This window comes from Drosophila takahashii, chromosome 3R (assembly GCF_030179915.1).
Source record: "Drosophila takahashii strain IR98-3 E-12201 chromosome 3R, DtakHiC1v2, whole genome shotgun sequence".
In the NCBI taxonomy this organism is placed as follows: domain Eukaryota; kingdom Metazoa; phylum Arthropoda; class Insecta; order Diptera; family Drosophilidae; genus Drosophila; species Drosophila takahashii.
In genome coordinates this window covers 856,307-873,775 of record NC_091681.1, presented here as the reverse complement: position 1 = coordinate 873,775, position 17,469 = coordinate 856,307, and the positions used below count along the sequence as shown (strand labels likewise).

The window sequence follows — 17,469 nt, the reverse complement described above, 5'->3', positions numbered from 1 at the left end:
TCTTCTCTATAATGAGACTAACAATAAGTATATCAAATCCTAAGAATATAACTTAAAAATCAGTCTTGTAGACTGAATCTGGACTAACGGGCCCTAATATTTATAGCTGGGTTGGCAGGTCTTTTCGATGTAGACAAGTTCGGTTTGAGACCCGTGTTGGGTTCAGCTTTGATATTTCATCTTTAACCGTTGGTATGCCCAGATCCCTGTAAATGTTTTCGTTCCGAACTTACCATGCACATTGGGATGAAAAGCCTTTTTTTTTGGCATAAACTCTAATTTTAAAGATACGGACTTCAATTTTTTTGTACATAATATTAAGACCATTGTAAAATTTCGGTTTTCATTAGTTTTTGATTTTTACCACCCCCAGTCAGCCGGCCAAATTCCATATATAAATAAAATGTATGTGTTATATTTTTATTTTACTCATCATCTGTATTTAACTCAAAGTCCAAATTTTGTTCGAACTCGAAATGCGGTTTATCAATTACTGCATCAACAGGGGGTGCCTCTAAAAGCGCATTAGAAGACTTGTAGGATTTTCTTTCGAGAGATCTGAAGCCATCTTTCTTTTCAAACGCGATCCACCATTCTCGTAATTTAAATGGGGCCGACCAGTCTTGTTTTTTTCAGAAAATTATATTTCTGATGCAAGCAAATGATTACTTATATTTATTGCGCTAGTCACAATGAATGGTATACAAAATATAACTTTTAGCTTATAACTACTATGCTTACTGTTTACCATATACATTTCATTAGATTTCAATAAATTATTATTTGAAGTTATTATTTTTTTGGTTTTGTATTTTTTTTTATTATTATTATTATTTTTTTTTATATATATTTATTTTTGTAGTGTGTCATTAAGGTATGTTTAAATTGTGGAACAATCTTAATTGTTTTGAGGCGATGTGGTAGTACATTCCAAAAACGTACAGCATAGACAAAAAACTGATTTTCAGAGACTGACAGTCTATATCTGCGACATATTACATTATTTGTCCTTCGGGAAGATGTAAAAATCAGTTCTACATACAAATAGTTAGGGTCCTTGGTATTTATAATTTTATGAAGAAGCGATAATGCCCTAAGTTTAATCCAGTTGGACAGGTGATGTTCAAATATTTTATGGGAGAAACGCGAGATGGAGTGCCCCCTTTTTACATTAAACACATATCTAGCAACAATATTAAATACAACATTTAGCTTTTTCTTACTTTAAGCATCACTATTACCAAATATTTCAACTCCATAAAATAAAATCGGGGTGACTATGGCCTTTGCAATTAACAGACGGAAGTTCTCTGGTATGTAAGACTGGGTATAACTAAGAGCCCTAAGGCATCCATATATTTTCCCTACCGCCTTTTTTTTTTTTTTTGGGCTTTATTATTATTATTTATTTATCTTCCCAGCGCTAAAGTTAACAATTTAACTTAAAAACAAGAGAGAACTCTATAGTCGGGTTGGTGTCCCGACTATCTAATACCCGTCACTCAGCTAAAGGGAGTGCGAACGCTGTACTCGGGTTGGTGTCCCAACTAATAATCGTAACTCAGCTAAAGGGAGTGCGAGGGAGATAGATATATAAATTTTGATTGCGTATAACTTTTTAATGAATGGTCCGATTTGAAAAATGTCTTCTACATTTCGATAGGTATAAATATACACAACAAAATTTCATTTATACTTTAAGGAAATCTTTAAAGATGTGGGCGCAGGACCCATTTTAAAATCGTTAGTGGGCGATTGTGGGCGTTAGAGGGGGCGTGGCTAAAATAAACTTGCGCTGCGTAGGAAGCCACAGAATATGTGTGGGAAATCTCAACCTTCTAGCTTTTGTAGTTTCTGAGATCTCAGCGTTCATACAGACGGACAGACGGACATGGCTAGATCGAGTCGGCTAGTGCCCCTGATCAAGAATATATATACTTTATGGGATCGGAAACGCTTCCTTCTAGCTGTTACATACTCTACGAGTAACGGGTATAATAAAGCACTAGTCACAAAACAAAGTTTACAATCTTACAGAAAGTTTTAAAGAATTACTTAAACATATTTGCAAGTTTTGATTATTACACAGGTACTCAGCCAAAAATTTCCACAAACCATTTCTAGTTTTCCATGATAATTGGGTGCTTCTGAGTAAAAGTCCAATACAAACTTATGTCCCATCACCTACAGGTTCCGCGGTATACAAAAAACCGATGTTTGCCGACATTTTGAATTACGTGGCCTATATAATTGGACTAACCTTTATTATTTTCGGTTGGACCCACTCTCAATACATCACGGCATTCCTAAAAAATAGTCCCCATTGTGAACCATTGCCCATGTCTTTGGAATTCGACGCCAAAGTTGAAAATCCCAAAATTGTAGAGATTTTTCTGATGGAAAAACAATTCTTCATTGTATCTATTGTTCATTGTATGCTTTAATTTCGGTTTAAAGCATTTTGATGAGGACATTTTATGGGATTTCTTATACTAATAAAACCGATTTTTTGATTTCATTATCTACTCCTAAATGTTGTCAAATTTTGAATAAGTCATGGCAACCTCTAGAACTAAGAAAATAAATACGTTCACTTAACATACATAGAGAAATGTATATGTTTACTCGCATTCTGTAGGATGCCTTGACTTATTTAAAATTTGACAACATTTAGGAGTAGATAATGAAATAAAAGAAACTGTTTTATTAGTATAAATAAAAGCAGGGTCAGTAGCCCGCAGCTTCGCCTGCGGAAATTAAAACTGAAAATTATGCATACCTTTATATTTGCTACTTATTTTAAATTTAAAAATTCCTTATTTTTAGCCTATACCCGAGAAAAGATTTTATCATAACTTTTTTTTATTTTCCGCAAAAACAACAGTATATTGTCCTATGCAGGCTACATAAAATATATAAAAAAAAACTTGCTAAAAAATTTCTGAAATTCTTATTGCTTGCGTAAGTTATCAGCTGCACAGAACAGAAACAAATTCATTTTTCGACACAAATCCTTACACTAATTTTCTTCACAACATTAGTACTTTGTCCAAAACATATTGTTTAAATATAGAATGTCATACTGGATTGAGCATGTAATTAAATTTCAAATCGATAAGCGTGTAAATCATGAAAATAAGCTTGTTTTCTTAAAAAAATACACCAAAACATTGCTTAAACATACCTCTTTCTCTAAAAGATAGCTCTTCAAAAACCAATATGATTATTTTGGTTAAGATTTATGAAGATAGAGGAAATATTTTTGTTTAGGTAACGAAAAGGTAAATAAAAACCAAATACACCTTGCGATTTAACTAATATGGGGGTTTCTAGAAGGTATCCACTGTAGACAACTCTTATAAGGGAAACCATTATTTATGCGAAGCAATGTTTTGCTTTATATATTCGACTAATTTAAGAAAAGACATCATGAAAGGCAATTCCATATTACTGCATTTAACCATTGATATTTTGTTTCAGTATTTTTTTTCACATTAATTTTTCAAGATTTACTCGCTTATCGATTTGAAATTTAATTACGTGAGGATTTGTGTCGAAAAATTGATTTGTTTCTGTTCTGTGCAACTGGTAACTTACGCAAGCAATAAGAATTTCAGAAATTTTTTAGCAAGTTTTTTTATATATTTTATGTAGCCTGCATAGGACAATATACTGTTGTTTTTGCGGAAAATAAGAAAAAAGTTATGATAAAATCTTTTCTCGGCTATAGGCTACTGACCAAATTTTATCCCTTGAATTCTATTGGTTTAGAGATAAGAAAGGCAGGTGGGCGGGGAAGCCGTGAATAACATTGTTTAAACATTTTAAATTTTAGAGAAAGAGGTATGTTTATGTATTTTTTTAAGAAAACAAGCTTATTTTCAAGATTTACACGCTTATCGATTTGAAATTTAATTACGTGAGGATTTGTGTCGAAAAATGAATTTGTTTCTGTTCTGTGCAGCTGATAACTTACGCAAGCAATAAGAATTTCAGAAATTTTTTAGCAAATTTTTTTTTATATATTTTATGTAGCCTGCATAGGACAATATACTGTTGTTTTTGCGGAAAATAAGAAAAAAGTTATGATAAAATCTTTTCTCGGCTATAGGCTAAAAATAAGGAATTTGTAAATTTAAAATAAGTAGCCAATATAGGGGTATGCATAATTTTCAGTTTTAATTTCCGCAGGCGAAGCTGCGGGCTACAGACCCTGCTAGTTATTTATTCCTCTAGTCCTAACGAACTCCCGTGTACTTATGTACGCAGATGACGTTAAGTTGTGCCTGCAATTTAATGATACCGCACAATGTTTAGCTTTACAATCTGATCTCAGTGCATTTCAAACATGGTGCATGAATAATGATTTAAATTTAAATGGTTCTAAGTGTAAACTAATGACCTTTTTCCGTGTCATTATTCAACTTATCCTTTAAGCGGTTGTGGGTTAGATAGAATATCGCATGCTGACGACCTTGGAGTCTATATGGATCCTAAACTTAAATTTTCAGATCACATTACTACCATGGTAAATAAAGCCAGGGGTGTGCTTGCATTCATCATAAGATGGTCGAAGGAATTCGATGATCCCTATGTTACTAAGACCTTGTTTATTTCATTAGTCCAACCAATTCTTGAGTACTGCGCTCCAGTTTGGAGTCCCCAATATGGGGACTGAGTCTGTGCAAAAAAAACTTGTTAATATTTTCCTTAAGGGGACTTAACTGGGATACAAGCCTAATACTGCCATCCTACTCTAGTAGACTACTTCTAATTAACTTACCATCATTAGTTAATCGAAGAACTGTGCTTGGTTTTACGTTTATTAGGAATCTTATTCATGGTGATGTGGAGAGTCCCGAGTTACTGGGTCGCATGCATTTTAATGTGCCAAATAGATTCACAAGAAACAAGTTTTAAATCATTGTATCTCTAATTATGCAATGCATGAACCTTTTAGAGTACTCTGCAATGATAGACTATATCACCTAATATCTACTACCGACTCACTGCCTATCTTTAAATAAATAATACTATCCTACTTAGCAACTAATTAGTTTTACTTTATGTATCTTGACTATTCGTATTTTGACCTGCATGTATTTTTAATGGTCTATTGTGAAATTGCCTTTTTCTTTGTCCGCGATTTCGTTTACTCGCCCAAAACGGTGTAGGGCCCCGCGCGTAACAAGCATTGCTTGGTGTCGTAAGGGGCACTTGATTGTACTGACCATAGTGCATCAACGTCCAAGAATGGTATCTAATTTAAGAATGAGTGACACTTATTCAAAAGCTTAAAACCGACATTGAATTAATTTACATTTTGGTGGTAAAACACCCCAGTGTAGAACGGACGGACAGACGGTCATCATTAAAATTATAAAAATTTGGGGGTCAAACGATTCCTGTTCTCAAAACTGAAAGGTTGCATTATTCTCGACCCATCTTATTTGAGCTATAAATATCATAATACTTATATGTGAACAACAAATTACAAAGCTTAAATTAATCTAATTACAGATACTTTGTTTCCTTTATAAAAAAATGTATGAAAAATTTTGATGGAAAACTTAGGCAATACTCACAATGGTGCTTTGATAACTGCAAAAGTACAAAAGTTTCAACACGAATATATCCTCCATCAAGTGTAGAAGTTGCGGTAAGTCCTTATTTTTATTAATAACACTATGCAACATTAAAAATTTACCTGGATGGATGCTACATTTTTGAATTTGGTACGAATTCCCAAGTTAAACTGCATTTTCTAAAAAGTTTTGTAACGAATTAAAAAATTTTTTAATTTAATTTTAGTTTTATTTCTTCCTAACGCTGCAAGTAAAATAAATATTTGCGCTAGTCACAATTTGTTAAGTTCATGAACATAAATAAATTTCTTAGCTACATTCTTCCACATTTTATTGTGAGTGTGGTAATTTGTTCCAAGGAGTTTGTGCTGGCTAGTAGCATCCATCGAGGTATATTTAAAAATCATTAATTTTTTTGCACAAAGTAGTTATATTCTTAAAAAGTCGATTTTAAAGCCAAATGTATCTTACCATACCAAGTTAATGGACAATTAATGGACAATTAGGGCCGTTGTCTCGTCCGTCCTGCAAAGTAGAATTTAGCTAATGGAAGGATAAATGTTTTCCAAATAAAAGACGCACAAATTTGAGACTAGGTGACAACTCTACAACAACTCTCAAAAATTAGTCGAGAAACTATCAAAAAATACCATAAAACAGTCATACTAACAGCTGATGATATACAAATTTGCAAACTAAATAAAAAAACAACGTCCGCGGTAATGTCCGATGAGTAGGAGATAATTCACTTAGAACTGGTGTCAGAGCAGAAAAATATCTCTCCGGAATCGCCTCCTGGAGATCGAATTTTTACATGCGTGCAGTCTATAGCTCCTATGTCTGTAGGAAACTTGGCTATTTACATTTTCTTGAAGATCTTCAATACGCGAGAAATTAATAAGTTGTTATGATAAAGACGCTATAGCCAAATAAACCTCCTTAACAACTCGACTTTCTGTCGCCACGCTAACACCACAAAAATCGTCGACTGCCGCTTGCATAGAATCTAACCGTAATTAGCCTCATCCATGGCTGTATGGTCGTTTTGATTTTTTGAATTAGATAAACCAAATGAATGCACTTATTTCTTTACGTTAGATTCAAGACGCCGTGCTTTTACACAAGCGAAACCATTTATAAAAATTCTTTATCTTTGTAATGTGCAAATAAATTTCTTTGGCCTTGATATCTGCGCTGATAGATTCCCACTTCTGACAATTTGACGATATCCCACAGAGCTTAAAGATAAATCGCTCTGGAATTCGTTTTTAGAATTAATTCGATGACTTTTACTTAAACAATTTTGATTTATATATAACTGTAAATTGAATCAGCTGTTTTCAAAGGAATAGATTTAGATTGTTCAAATGTCCGCACAAATACACCCGCACAAATTTGAAAGGACGAGTGTTAGTATGCACTAAGTTTATTCTATGGTACCAAGGCTTTAATTTCAATGGTTTTTTTATGTTAATTTGGTTGGGCAGGCAGACCGATTTGTCTTTGCCTTTAACGAGCGAAAGTATTAACCGAAATGGAAAATAGGCAGGCGATTAGCGACCGTGCCTTCAGCGAGCAAGTACAAAATCAAACTATAAAAGGATGCAAGTTCTAGTTTTGAACCAGGACGACTTTGTTTACTTGTAGCGCAGGTTTGAAGGTACGCCACTTTGACCGCTGCTGCAACATGGTCAGATATTCTTCGCGCCACCGTGACCAGAAGATTTGTTGAAAATATGCAATTCTCTGCCAGCGGCCCAAACGGTTGAAGCTCAGATTTGTGACGTCGGGCTCAGAATACAGCACCAGCGGAAATATGCCAAGAAAGTGTGCAGGAGTTAGCACCTCAAGATCTGCCGGATTCTCTGAATGAGGGAGTAAATGTCGTGAGTTTATAATTGCTGCATTGTGGCAAACGAGTGTACAGTTCATTGAAAGATAATAAAGATGGGCCAACAGCACGATAGAAGCCTCCAAAGTGAGGCGACCGAGGGGGAATAAAACGCCACTCAATTAAATCTTCCAAGCAGAACTCCTCTATAGCTCGAATGTGGGGGCCAGAGTGGAATAAATTCTTCAGCTCAGCCAGCTCGTTTTTAACTCCAAGGGCAGGTTTTCCTCTGGTAAGAATAAACCGCTTCAATGCTCCCAAGAATGCTTGCGTTGAAAGATCCTGAACAAGCTCCAGGTGGATCGCTTTCGTAGCAAAACAGACAAAAACGCAGACATACGTTTTGACAGGCACCTTGCTTCGAACTCCAGTTTTGTATCAAAATGGCCCGCAGAAATCCAAACCAGTAACCATGAACGTTGATGTTGCATTTACACGATCCTTAAGTAGGTCAGCCCTGAAATGCTGAGCTAATTGTGGTTAGGCTCGGAAGCATATGATGCATTTGGATACTGTTTTTCGGCCACCTATCGGCCAAAATTGAAGACGCATGCTAGCGAGCAGAGCTCGAGGACCAGAATGCAAGTTTTTCCGATGCAAGTCCAGTATAATGGCATGTGTAACTGGATGCTGGCGTGGTTGTATGACAGGATGCTGCGCATTTTAATCCAAGGACGAATTTTGTAGTCTACCACCGACTCGCATCACACCAAAGCTATTGATGAATGGGGAAAGTGAGGACAACGGGCTGGGTGATGTAATTTGCCGCTTAGAATGCAGCCTCCAGTAGTCATCAGCCAGGTTGCTCATTTGGATACTTCTGATAAGTATCTGAGTGCCTATTTTTACATCTTCGACGCCGAGACCTGGACGTCTTATGCGGTGAAAAAATTTGTAGACGTATCCAAAGGTGTGGGTCATCTTTTGCCAAGAATTCGCAAATTTGCATTTCAAAGATGGATCCATATCCTTAGCGACGCCAACCAAATTGTGCTTTCTGAGGTCGGGAAGAGTCTTCACAGGCAAACACGATTCAGGCCAGCCGTGCTGATTTTTAAGAAGAAATTCTGGGCCTCTGAACCAAAGGGCAGATTCCATTAGCTCGCTCGGGGAAGCACCTCTTGACAAAATGTCGGCTGGATTGCAGTCAGTCGGTACATTGCGCCAATTCATGCCACTGGATAGCTCTTGAATTAAAGATATTCGATTAGCAATAAAAACTTAAAAACGTGAAGGTTCATCGCTTATCCATGATAACGCTACAGCAGAATCCGACCAGCAATAAAACGGGCAATCGAAGAGATTCATGTTGCGTACGTCCCGCAGTTGAGCCAGTAATACAGCAGCGCAAGGCTCTAATTTGGAAACAGTGAGAGTCTTCAAAGGCCCCACTCGAGATTTTTAGCAAAATAGATGCTCCTTTCGTTTGCCGTCTGCTATTGAAACGAGATAGATGCTAGCGTCACAGAATCCGTGGATCTCAATGGCGCCATTCAGATTCACCGCGAGTCGAGGAAACTTAATTTGCTGAGTACGACCCATGTCAGATGACAGTTTCAGCCATGATGTGTTGAGTGCCTCAGGAAAGCTCTCATCCCACTCCAACTTCTCTCCCCAGACTTGTTGCAGGAAGATTTTGGCCTTGGCAACCACAGGACCAATGAGACCAAGCGGATCGTAAACCCGAGCAACTGTGGAAAGCACCAGTCGTTTACATGGCTTTGGAGAGAGCTGTATGGGAGAAAAAGAAAAACAAAAGACATCCGCTGCAGGGTCCCAAGCAAGACCCAGTGTCTTTGTAAAGTCGCTGTCATCGTCAAACTTCAGGAATGCTTCCTTTTCAGAGTCCGGAATTGGTTCAAGGACACAACGCTCGTTGGAACACCATTTTCTGAGCTTAAAGCCCCCTCTTGCAAGCAATCCTTTTGTTTGAGACATGATTTCTAGGACTTCCTGTGTTGATTGGCCTCCTGTGATCAGATCGTCCACGTAGAAGTCTCGCAAGTTGATTTTTGAACCGATTGGAAATGAGCTCTTTTCATCACTCGCCAATTGATTCATCGTTCGAACGGAAAAAAGAGCTGCAGGCTTATTTCCATAGGTTGCGGTATCAAGCTTAAATACCTGCACCTCCTGGTCCGGTGAATCACACCAAATAATACATTAAAGATAGCTATCGGGTTCAGCCACGCGAACACTTCGATACATCTTGCAGATGTCACCAGTCAAACACAATGATGGGGCAGAAAATATTTGCAAAGACTAATGGAGTCTCTGGGCACGACGAATGAATGCCGAATATTGGACCTTAACTTCTGGCTTGCGCTCTAGCTTGATCTCCAAATTGAGAAACCGACGATTGTACGATTCACCCAGTATTGCTAGAGTGTTCTTTGCAGGTAATCGTACGGAATATTTACCAGAGTCTAAACGACGAACTTTGGCCTTGAAGTGAGCCTCACACTCCAGTTCTTATTTGGTGGCTGTGACCACGCCTTCACCACAGCTCTTAACTTCCCAAAAGCGACGGACTAGTTCATCCATATGAACTTCGGCAGTAACCAATTCACGCTGCACAGCCTGACCGTGTAATGCAGTTGTCTTGAGAGTAGAAGATCCACCTCCTGTAACGATCCAACCAAGCCCCGTTTTCTGCAATAGGGGTAAACCAGCAGCCAACTTAATCTGCCCTACTGATAATAGCTCAAAGAACATGCTTGCACCAATATGAAGATCTATTCGCTGAGATTTATAGAATTCAAGGGAATTTTCCAGCCATCGGGTTTAACAGTCAAACTGGGTTGATTGTCAGTAATCGCTAAAGCAACAAGAGCAGACAGGCATGCGAAGTAATCAGAGGTATGCGACTTTAGCTTAATGCAAACGGAAACTCCGTCAGAGTCAATTTGAGCATCTCAAGGACCAGCAACTGATACGGTAGGCTTCGTTTTATGCAATTGCAACTGGTGAGCGAGCCGAGAAGTCACAATGTGGACTTGAGAACCCGAATCTAGCAGCGCACGGCATGGGACCAAAGCACCTGATCGACTTTGAACGCTTATGACTGCAGTTGCAAGAAACACAATGTTAGAATCCACATTCTGAGCCAGCAAAGAGGTAGAAGAGGAAGAATTGGCGTAGTATGCTCTGCAGCGGGAGCTCGCTGAACCTGGGTCGAGGACTGTGTACCAAGATGCAAAAGATGTGATGCTTGGACCTGCAAGTTCGACAGCAGCTTGACTTACATTTGCGTATTTGATGTCCCTTTTTTAAGCAATTACGACAGAGCGCTAATTCCTTTACCTTTCGAATACGCTCTTGTACTTACAGATTGGCGAATTGGAAACAGCAGTAAATTGAATGACCACTTGTGTCACACACAACACATCCAGTTCCCAAAGTGTTTGTGGCAATTTAAATGCTTCTGTTGCGGCTTCTTCCGGATTGTGTATTATTTGAGTACAAGGCTGCAGTGTGCTCTACATTTTCCAATTTTTGACAGCGCTTGGACAAAAATGCAGTAAATTGATCAACCGAAGGAATTTCATCAACAGCCGCAGACTCTTTCCAATTGGCATTAGTTTTGCTATCTTTACCCATTGACTATAGAGCGCGGAGATTAGCATTTATTTTATCAGACATGTCTTCCAGCTTCGTTGCGGACGGCATGTCCACTTTAGGGAGACCCAAAATTGCCATTAAATTGGGATTGGAAAATTAGACGATTATTATTGAAACGGCTATTCAACAAGTCCAAGGCTACTGTATAGTTGCTATCACAAGTTTCTAATGAGCGCACTGTATCCAAGACGGAACCCTTCAGGCAAGACTTTAAGTGCTGCAGCTTCTAAATGTTAGTGAGCTCAATGTCATTGTCGATGATAGCCTTGAACATGGGTTGAAAATCAGCAAGTTCGGTATAGCCTCCAGAAAATTCAGGCAATCTCAATTCAGGCAAATTAGATCTTTTAGCCGACATAGAATGGAAATCCAGAGATGGACCGGGTCTAAAGGTGGAATTTCAAATTGCTGAACGTTGACGCTTACCCAGTTCACACAATGATTTGAATTGATATGATGAGCTCTTCGAAGTCATCGCGAACCTGACTGCCGATTTCATTAAAATCCAGCCTTTCAAGACTGTCATGGAACTGGGTAAACGCAGTTTTGTTCTCCTCGAAGAGCTTAAATCTAATTCTTCCTCACTTATCGCCTGGAGCTTCTCAACAGTCAGGGCCTTCTCAGAGGCTATAGCCTTAGAAAGCATTGAGTCGACCTTCAATTTAAGATGCTTAACTCCCTGTTTTGGTGCACCAAAAGTTCTGTCGTTTGGCATTTTTATTAAATTTATTTGTGTTATTTTCAATTTTTATCACTTGCAAATAACTAATTTCCACTGTGCAGTTTGCTGTACCGAACTTCTTGACCACCGAAATTAGCGGAGTGGAACAAAGACACAAAGAGGAAACCGATATGTTCTTTGCGACACGCGGGCACGGGGGCGGGTGCTATGTGAGTTTCTAGCGCAGTTTATGGGTTACCGCTTGCGCTTATGTATGTATATAGAACTTTCAAGTTATGTACTTTGAACGAACAAAATAACTAAATTCTTTGTATGTTGATGTTAATCACGTCAGTGTCACCAAAATGTTGGGTCAGTGAGCTTTTTCACTAACTCTAAACCTTTGCCGAAATAAAATAGGAACCGCACAAATTTTCAATTAATTATGCACTAAGTTTATTCTATGGCACCAAGGCCTTAATTTCAATGGTTTTTTTATGTTAATTTGGTTGGGCAGGCAGACCGATTTGTCTTGCCTTTAACGAGCGAAAGTATTAACCGAAATGAAAAATAGGCAGGCGATCAGCGACCGTGCCTTCAGCGAGCGAGTACAAAATCAAACTATAAAAGGATGCAAGTTCTCGTTTTGAACCAGGACGACTTTGTTTACTTGTAGCGCAGGTTTGAAGGTACGCCACTTTGACCGCTGCTGCAACATGGTCAGATATTCTTCGCGCCACCATGACCAGAAGATTTGTTGAAAATATGCAATTCTCTGCCAGCGGCCCAAACGGTTGAAGCTCAGATTTGTGACGTCGGGCTCAGAATACAGCACCAGCGGAAATATGCCAAGAAAGTGTGCAGGAGTTAGCACCTCAAGATCTGCCGGATTCTCTGAAAGAGGGAGTAAATGTCGTGAGTTTATAATTGCCGCATTGTGGCAAACGAGTGTACAGTTCATTGAAAGATAATAAAGATGGGCCAACAGCACGATAGAAGCCTCCAAAGTGAGGCGACCGAGGGGGAATAAAACGCCACTCAATTGAATCTTCCAGGCAGAACTCCTCTATAGCTCGAATGTGGGGGCCAGACAGGAATAAATTCAAACCAAAATTTAAATAGAAACATTGAATCTGAAGTCCCTGGAACTGCACCGATAGAGTGAGCATTCAACTATACATATTTACTTTATCTGCAAGGGTATATAAGCTTCAGCTGGCCGAAGCTAGCTTCCTTTCTTGTTACTTAAACAATTTTGGTTTATATTTAAGTGCAAATTGAATCAACTGTTTTCGAATGAATATTGAACCAGATTGACAACGCTTGAATGTCTGGCATCGCTTGTCTGCTCAAATACGCCCGCACAAATTTGAGAGGATTGATGAAGTACCCTGACAAAATTTGTCGTTACCTGCGCTAACATAAGGACGAAAACCATTAAATTAAAGTACGGACGAGAAAAAGGTATTTTTTTAATCTATCTATGATAAACACACCAGAGAACATGTTGGAAGCGGTACCACTATCTATCACTATTATTAATAGGTATTGTACTGCTCTGCCTGATGGGTGCTTACATATGTATAAGTTTTGTTTCCTATCTTGAGTTATATAGATCAGCGGTCGGCACACACATACGTTGACATTTTCTTTTATATTTGTGTGAGTAATTTGCACTGGGAAGCTCATCGATGTGTGTGTGCAGACCGCTGTTCTACGTTATACATGTGCGAGCAGCGCGGCGGCAGAACAAAACCCTATGCTCACTTAATAGGGCGCTGCCGACCGCTGATATAGATAGACACACCGCCGGCTTGACTCTCACGATCCGATTCATACAAGTCGTCCGATTTTCGTCAAACTAGTTTACTTTTACGGTTTACAACGACAAAAAAAAACTTCAATTTGTCGGTGCGCCCGCACAGCGATTTTCCATACAAAACGGCAAAAAGTCGCTAAGTGACGCTTGTAGTAGGCTGGCGGTGCGGCAGCTGTATCCAAACAATTTTGACGCGCAAACAGTTTTTATATGGAACAGTTTTTTATATGCGACCACCGACAAACTCAAATTGCGAAAAACCTTTGTCCGATCCCCAATTTTTATACCCTTGCAGAGGGTATTATAATTTCAGTCAGATGTTTGCAACGCAGTGAAGGAGACGTTTCCGACCACATAAAGTATATATATTCTTGATCAGCATCAATAGCCGAGTCCTTCTAGCCATGTCCGTCTGTCCGTCTGTCACTCTGTCCGTCTGTCCATTTCTATGCGAACTAGTCCCTCAGTTTAAAGCTATCGCGATTTCCCAAAAGTCTTCTTTCTATTGCAGGTAGTACATGTGTCGGAACGAGCCGGATCGGACCACTATATCTTATGGCTCTCATATAGTCCATTAACTTCGGCCAGCCGAAGTTTACTTCATTTCTTATTAGCTTTTTTCCCGCTAGAGTATCGAGTTTTTCCAAAAGTCGTAGAACGAAAGATTCCTAAATGGTACTATTAAATGCAATTTATCTGATTTTGTGACCCCAAAATACAGTTTGGACACCCACGCACAAAATTTAATGCTCAGGAAGCGTTAGTTGTTCTGAGCTGGCAAAAGTGACTATTTTCGATTCTGAATAACTTTTAAACGTATACCAAAATGGTTTTGTGCATATATTTTTTTAAATATTACATTTACACAAATTACACAGGCCGACAAAATGTGACATGGGTCGATGTCCAGGCCTGCCACCATTTTATTTCGATAAATGAGGCTTTTCTAAGCATAAGTCGCCACTACGCCTATAGTCCATCAGCTCTGGTATTTGCGGTATCTTCAATTTAAGAAAATCACAAAATTTCTTCGGCTTTTGGGATATATCTTCAATAGTGGCTAACCAATTTTGGTAATCTTTTCGGAATTAAATAGTTACATATCTCTTTTATACGGTCGTTTTGGAAAATTCAATCTAACTCAACCACAAGAGGAGGTGGGCGCATTCAAAATTTTAGAGTCACAGCAAAGTTTAAAAATCTTCATTTGTGAACAGCGTTTAAAAATTAAATAAAAATATATTCTTCTACGATGCATTTTTGATCCAAAGACACCTTATGTCCTTAATTTTTAGGACACTCATCAGGTTTTTGTGAATTGTTTTGGAATTTTTAAAATTGTTTTTCTTCCTTCCTTCACAGTGACGATTCACAAACAGTGCCCAAACCTGTCACTATTTTACGTAACTCTTAACTGTTTTTGAGCACAAGTGACCCTTGCTTTAAAAATATTTATACATGGGCGTAAGTTAAAAGCTGGAGGGGGATTACACTTCAGGCATTTCAGCCCCCAAAGATTAGTAGGCTACGCTCATGTGCTTATATTCAAAGCAAAACTACTTAGATCGTTTAGAAATATGTTATTTAAAATTGTGACAGGTTTGGGCACTGTTTGTGAATCGTCACCAGAGCTGATGGACTATAGGCGTAGTGGCGACTTATGCTTAGAAAAGCCTCATTTATCGAAATAAAATGGTGGCAGGCCTGGACACCGACCCATGTCACATTTTGTCGGCCTGTGTTATATATAGGAGGCGCTTAAAGCATTTTAAAATACTTTTCAAACGAGATACATCACAAGTCTGTAGCTTTAGTAGTTTAGTTACGGCTTTCCATATTTTAGCTATTGATAGCTGTTTTCCCGCTAAACTAGCGGGTTTTTCCTAAAGTGGTAAAACTAATGTTTCTTATATCGAGCTGTTGCACATCATATCAAATTTTGAGGATTTCAAAACCATGTTTTGGGACACACAGACAAACTGACAAACAGAATTAAATTTTCATTTTGATTAGGCCCACGCAAAATTTTTGGTATAACTTTTGAACGGAGCGTCCGATTTTCTGATATGACTCCTCATATTAAGCGCATTTTCAGTAGAAAGACAACTAACGTAGTGCGAGGGGCCAATTATCCCCACCGGCCCCAACTGATCCAAATTTCTAAATTTTCACTTTTATACTTTCACCGCTCTCTCTCCCAAACCAATTGATTTTCTTCAGGTCTTGGTATGCAATCCTTTAAGTTTTAGCAATACCTTTAATTTGGTGTATTACTCATTACTATCGGACTATCACAGCAGATTTTCAATTTGGCGGCTATATATAGTAGTCGCCTTCGCACACTCTCCTTGAGCGCTTCGTCCCTACATGGACTGTCGTCCATACCCAGCAAGCAAAGTTAGGAGCGCTCTTAATTGTGTGTCTGAAAAGAGCCTCGTTTTCTGAGTAGGCACATAATTAAGAGCGTTTTCGGAGGACATTTGGTGCTCTCTTAGCATAGGCTCATAAAAAGCTCTTAAGTCTGAGCATATTCTGAACGATGGTATGTAAAATCAAAGTAAAAATCGCGATTAAAATAACGGAATGTAGATTCCTGCGATAAAGAAGATGATTTCAAATGCAGAAATTTACTTAGTTAGTGCGATACGCAAGTGGAAGTCGGACATGTTCGGTGATTAAAAAAAAGTGTAAACATAATTTAAACATAACATAATGAGTGTGCAAAGATCAAGCCGAAATGAGTGTAAAAAAATATTAAGTGCATTAAAGACCAGTAATCTACAGTGCTGTGATTCTCTGCAACCGGAGCTCGGCGAAGTTAGTGAACCAATATTTGAATCAGGGCCTTATTTGGAGCAAAATCACATTGAAAACGATTTAAGTAGTGAAAGTGACCATTCTCAAGACTCCGAAGAGCATGAGATCAACCTGCGCGAAGAATTGTCAAACTGGGCAGTTTCATTTAATATATCGTGCTCTGCTTTAAATGAGCTTCTGTTCATCCTGCGCCGTATTTCACCTGATTTGCCATGTGATTCCAGAACTTTAAAGAGAACACCTAAAGATGGATATTGTGTCCCAATGGATGGCGGCGAGTATATACATTATGGAAAATACACTTTTAATGAAAAGACCATATTTATCAATATAAATATTGATGGCCTGCCACTATTTAAAAGCTCAAATATGCAGGCATGGCCGATATTAATTAATATTTATAAAACTTCCCCTGTATTGTTAGCTGGCGTTTTTTGTGGAGACAGCAAACCAAAAGATGTTAACGAATATCTTAGTTTATTTATTTCTGAGCTTCGTTCTCTTATTTTCACTGGTTTTTTGTATAAATCAAATCATTTTGATATAAAAGTTAGAGCCTTTATTTTTTTTTGCAAGAGCTTTTGTTCTTGGAATTAAAAGTCACAGCGCCTATTTTGGTTGCCTCAAGTGCCATCAACGCGGTGAGAATTTTGAAAGAAGAATAATATACAAACTTCAAGACAGTTTACCAAGAACAGACGGCCAATTTAGAAATAGAGCACAGGTCGAGCATCACAATATTCTTTCTCCAATTAAAATTGAAGAGCTTCCAATAGATATAGTGCGTCAATTCCCATTTGATTATATGCATACAGTTTGGTTAGGAGTTATGAAAAGTATGTTGCAAGGATGGATTAAAATAGGAGGAAAGAATTACTCCCTATCAAAAGAAAAAATTAATTATTTAAACAACAAGTTCATGTCTTTAAAGGCAGATATTTGTAAGGAGTTTGCCAGAAAACCGAGAAGTATTTTTGATATGGATAGGTGGAAAGCCGTTGAGTTTAGGCAATTCCTACTGTATACAGGACCAGTAGTTTTAAGAGGAGTTTAAACAGAAAGCAGATATGAACAC

The 17,469-nt window shown here is 38.2% G+C and overlaps 1 protein-coding gene across 9 annotated transcripts in view; it reads left to right on the top strand.

Annotated features, from left to right (window-relative positions):
* Positions 1-17,469, top strand: part of Myo81F (Myosin 81F) — a 1,428,838-nt gene that overhangs the window by 685,247 nt on the left and 726,122 nt on the right. For 8 of the 9 annotated variants that reach the window (XR_011419017.1, XM_070216714.1, XM_070216710.1 and 5 more), the window contains one exon: positions 5,521-5,659. The exons of the other annotated variant lie outside the window; for it this stretch is intronic. Coding sequence is in view for 7 of the 8 variants with exons in the window: in XM_070216714.1 (XP_070072815.1) it covers positions 5,521-5,659 (139 nt within the window). In the remaining variant the exon portion in view is untranslated. The remainder of the gene's footprint in view (positions 1-5,520; positions 5,660-17,469) is intronic. 9 annotated transcript variants of the gene reach the window in all.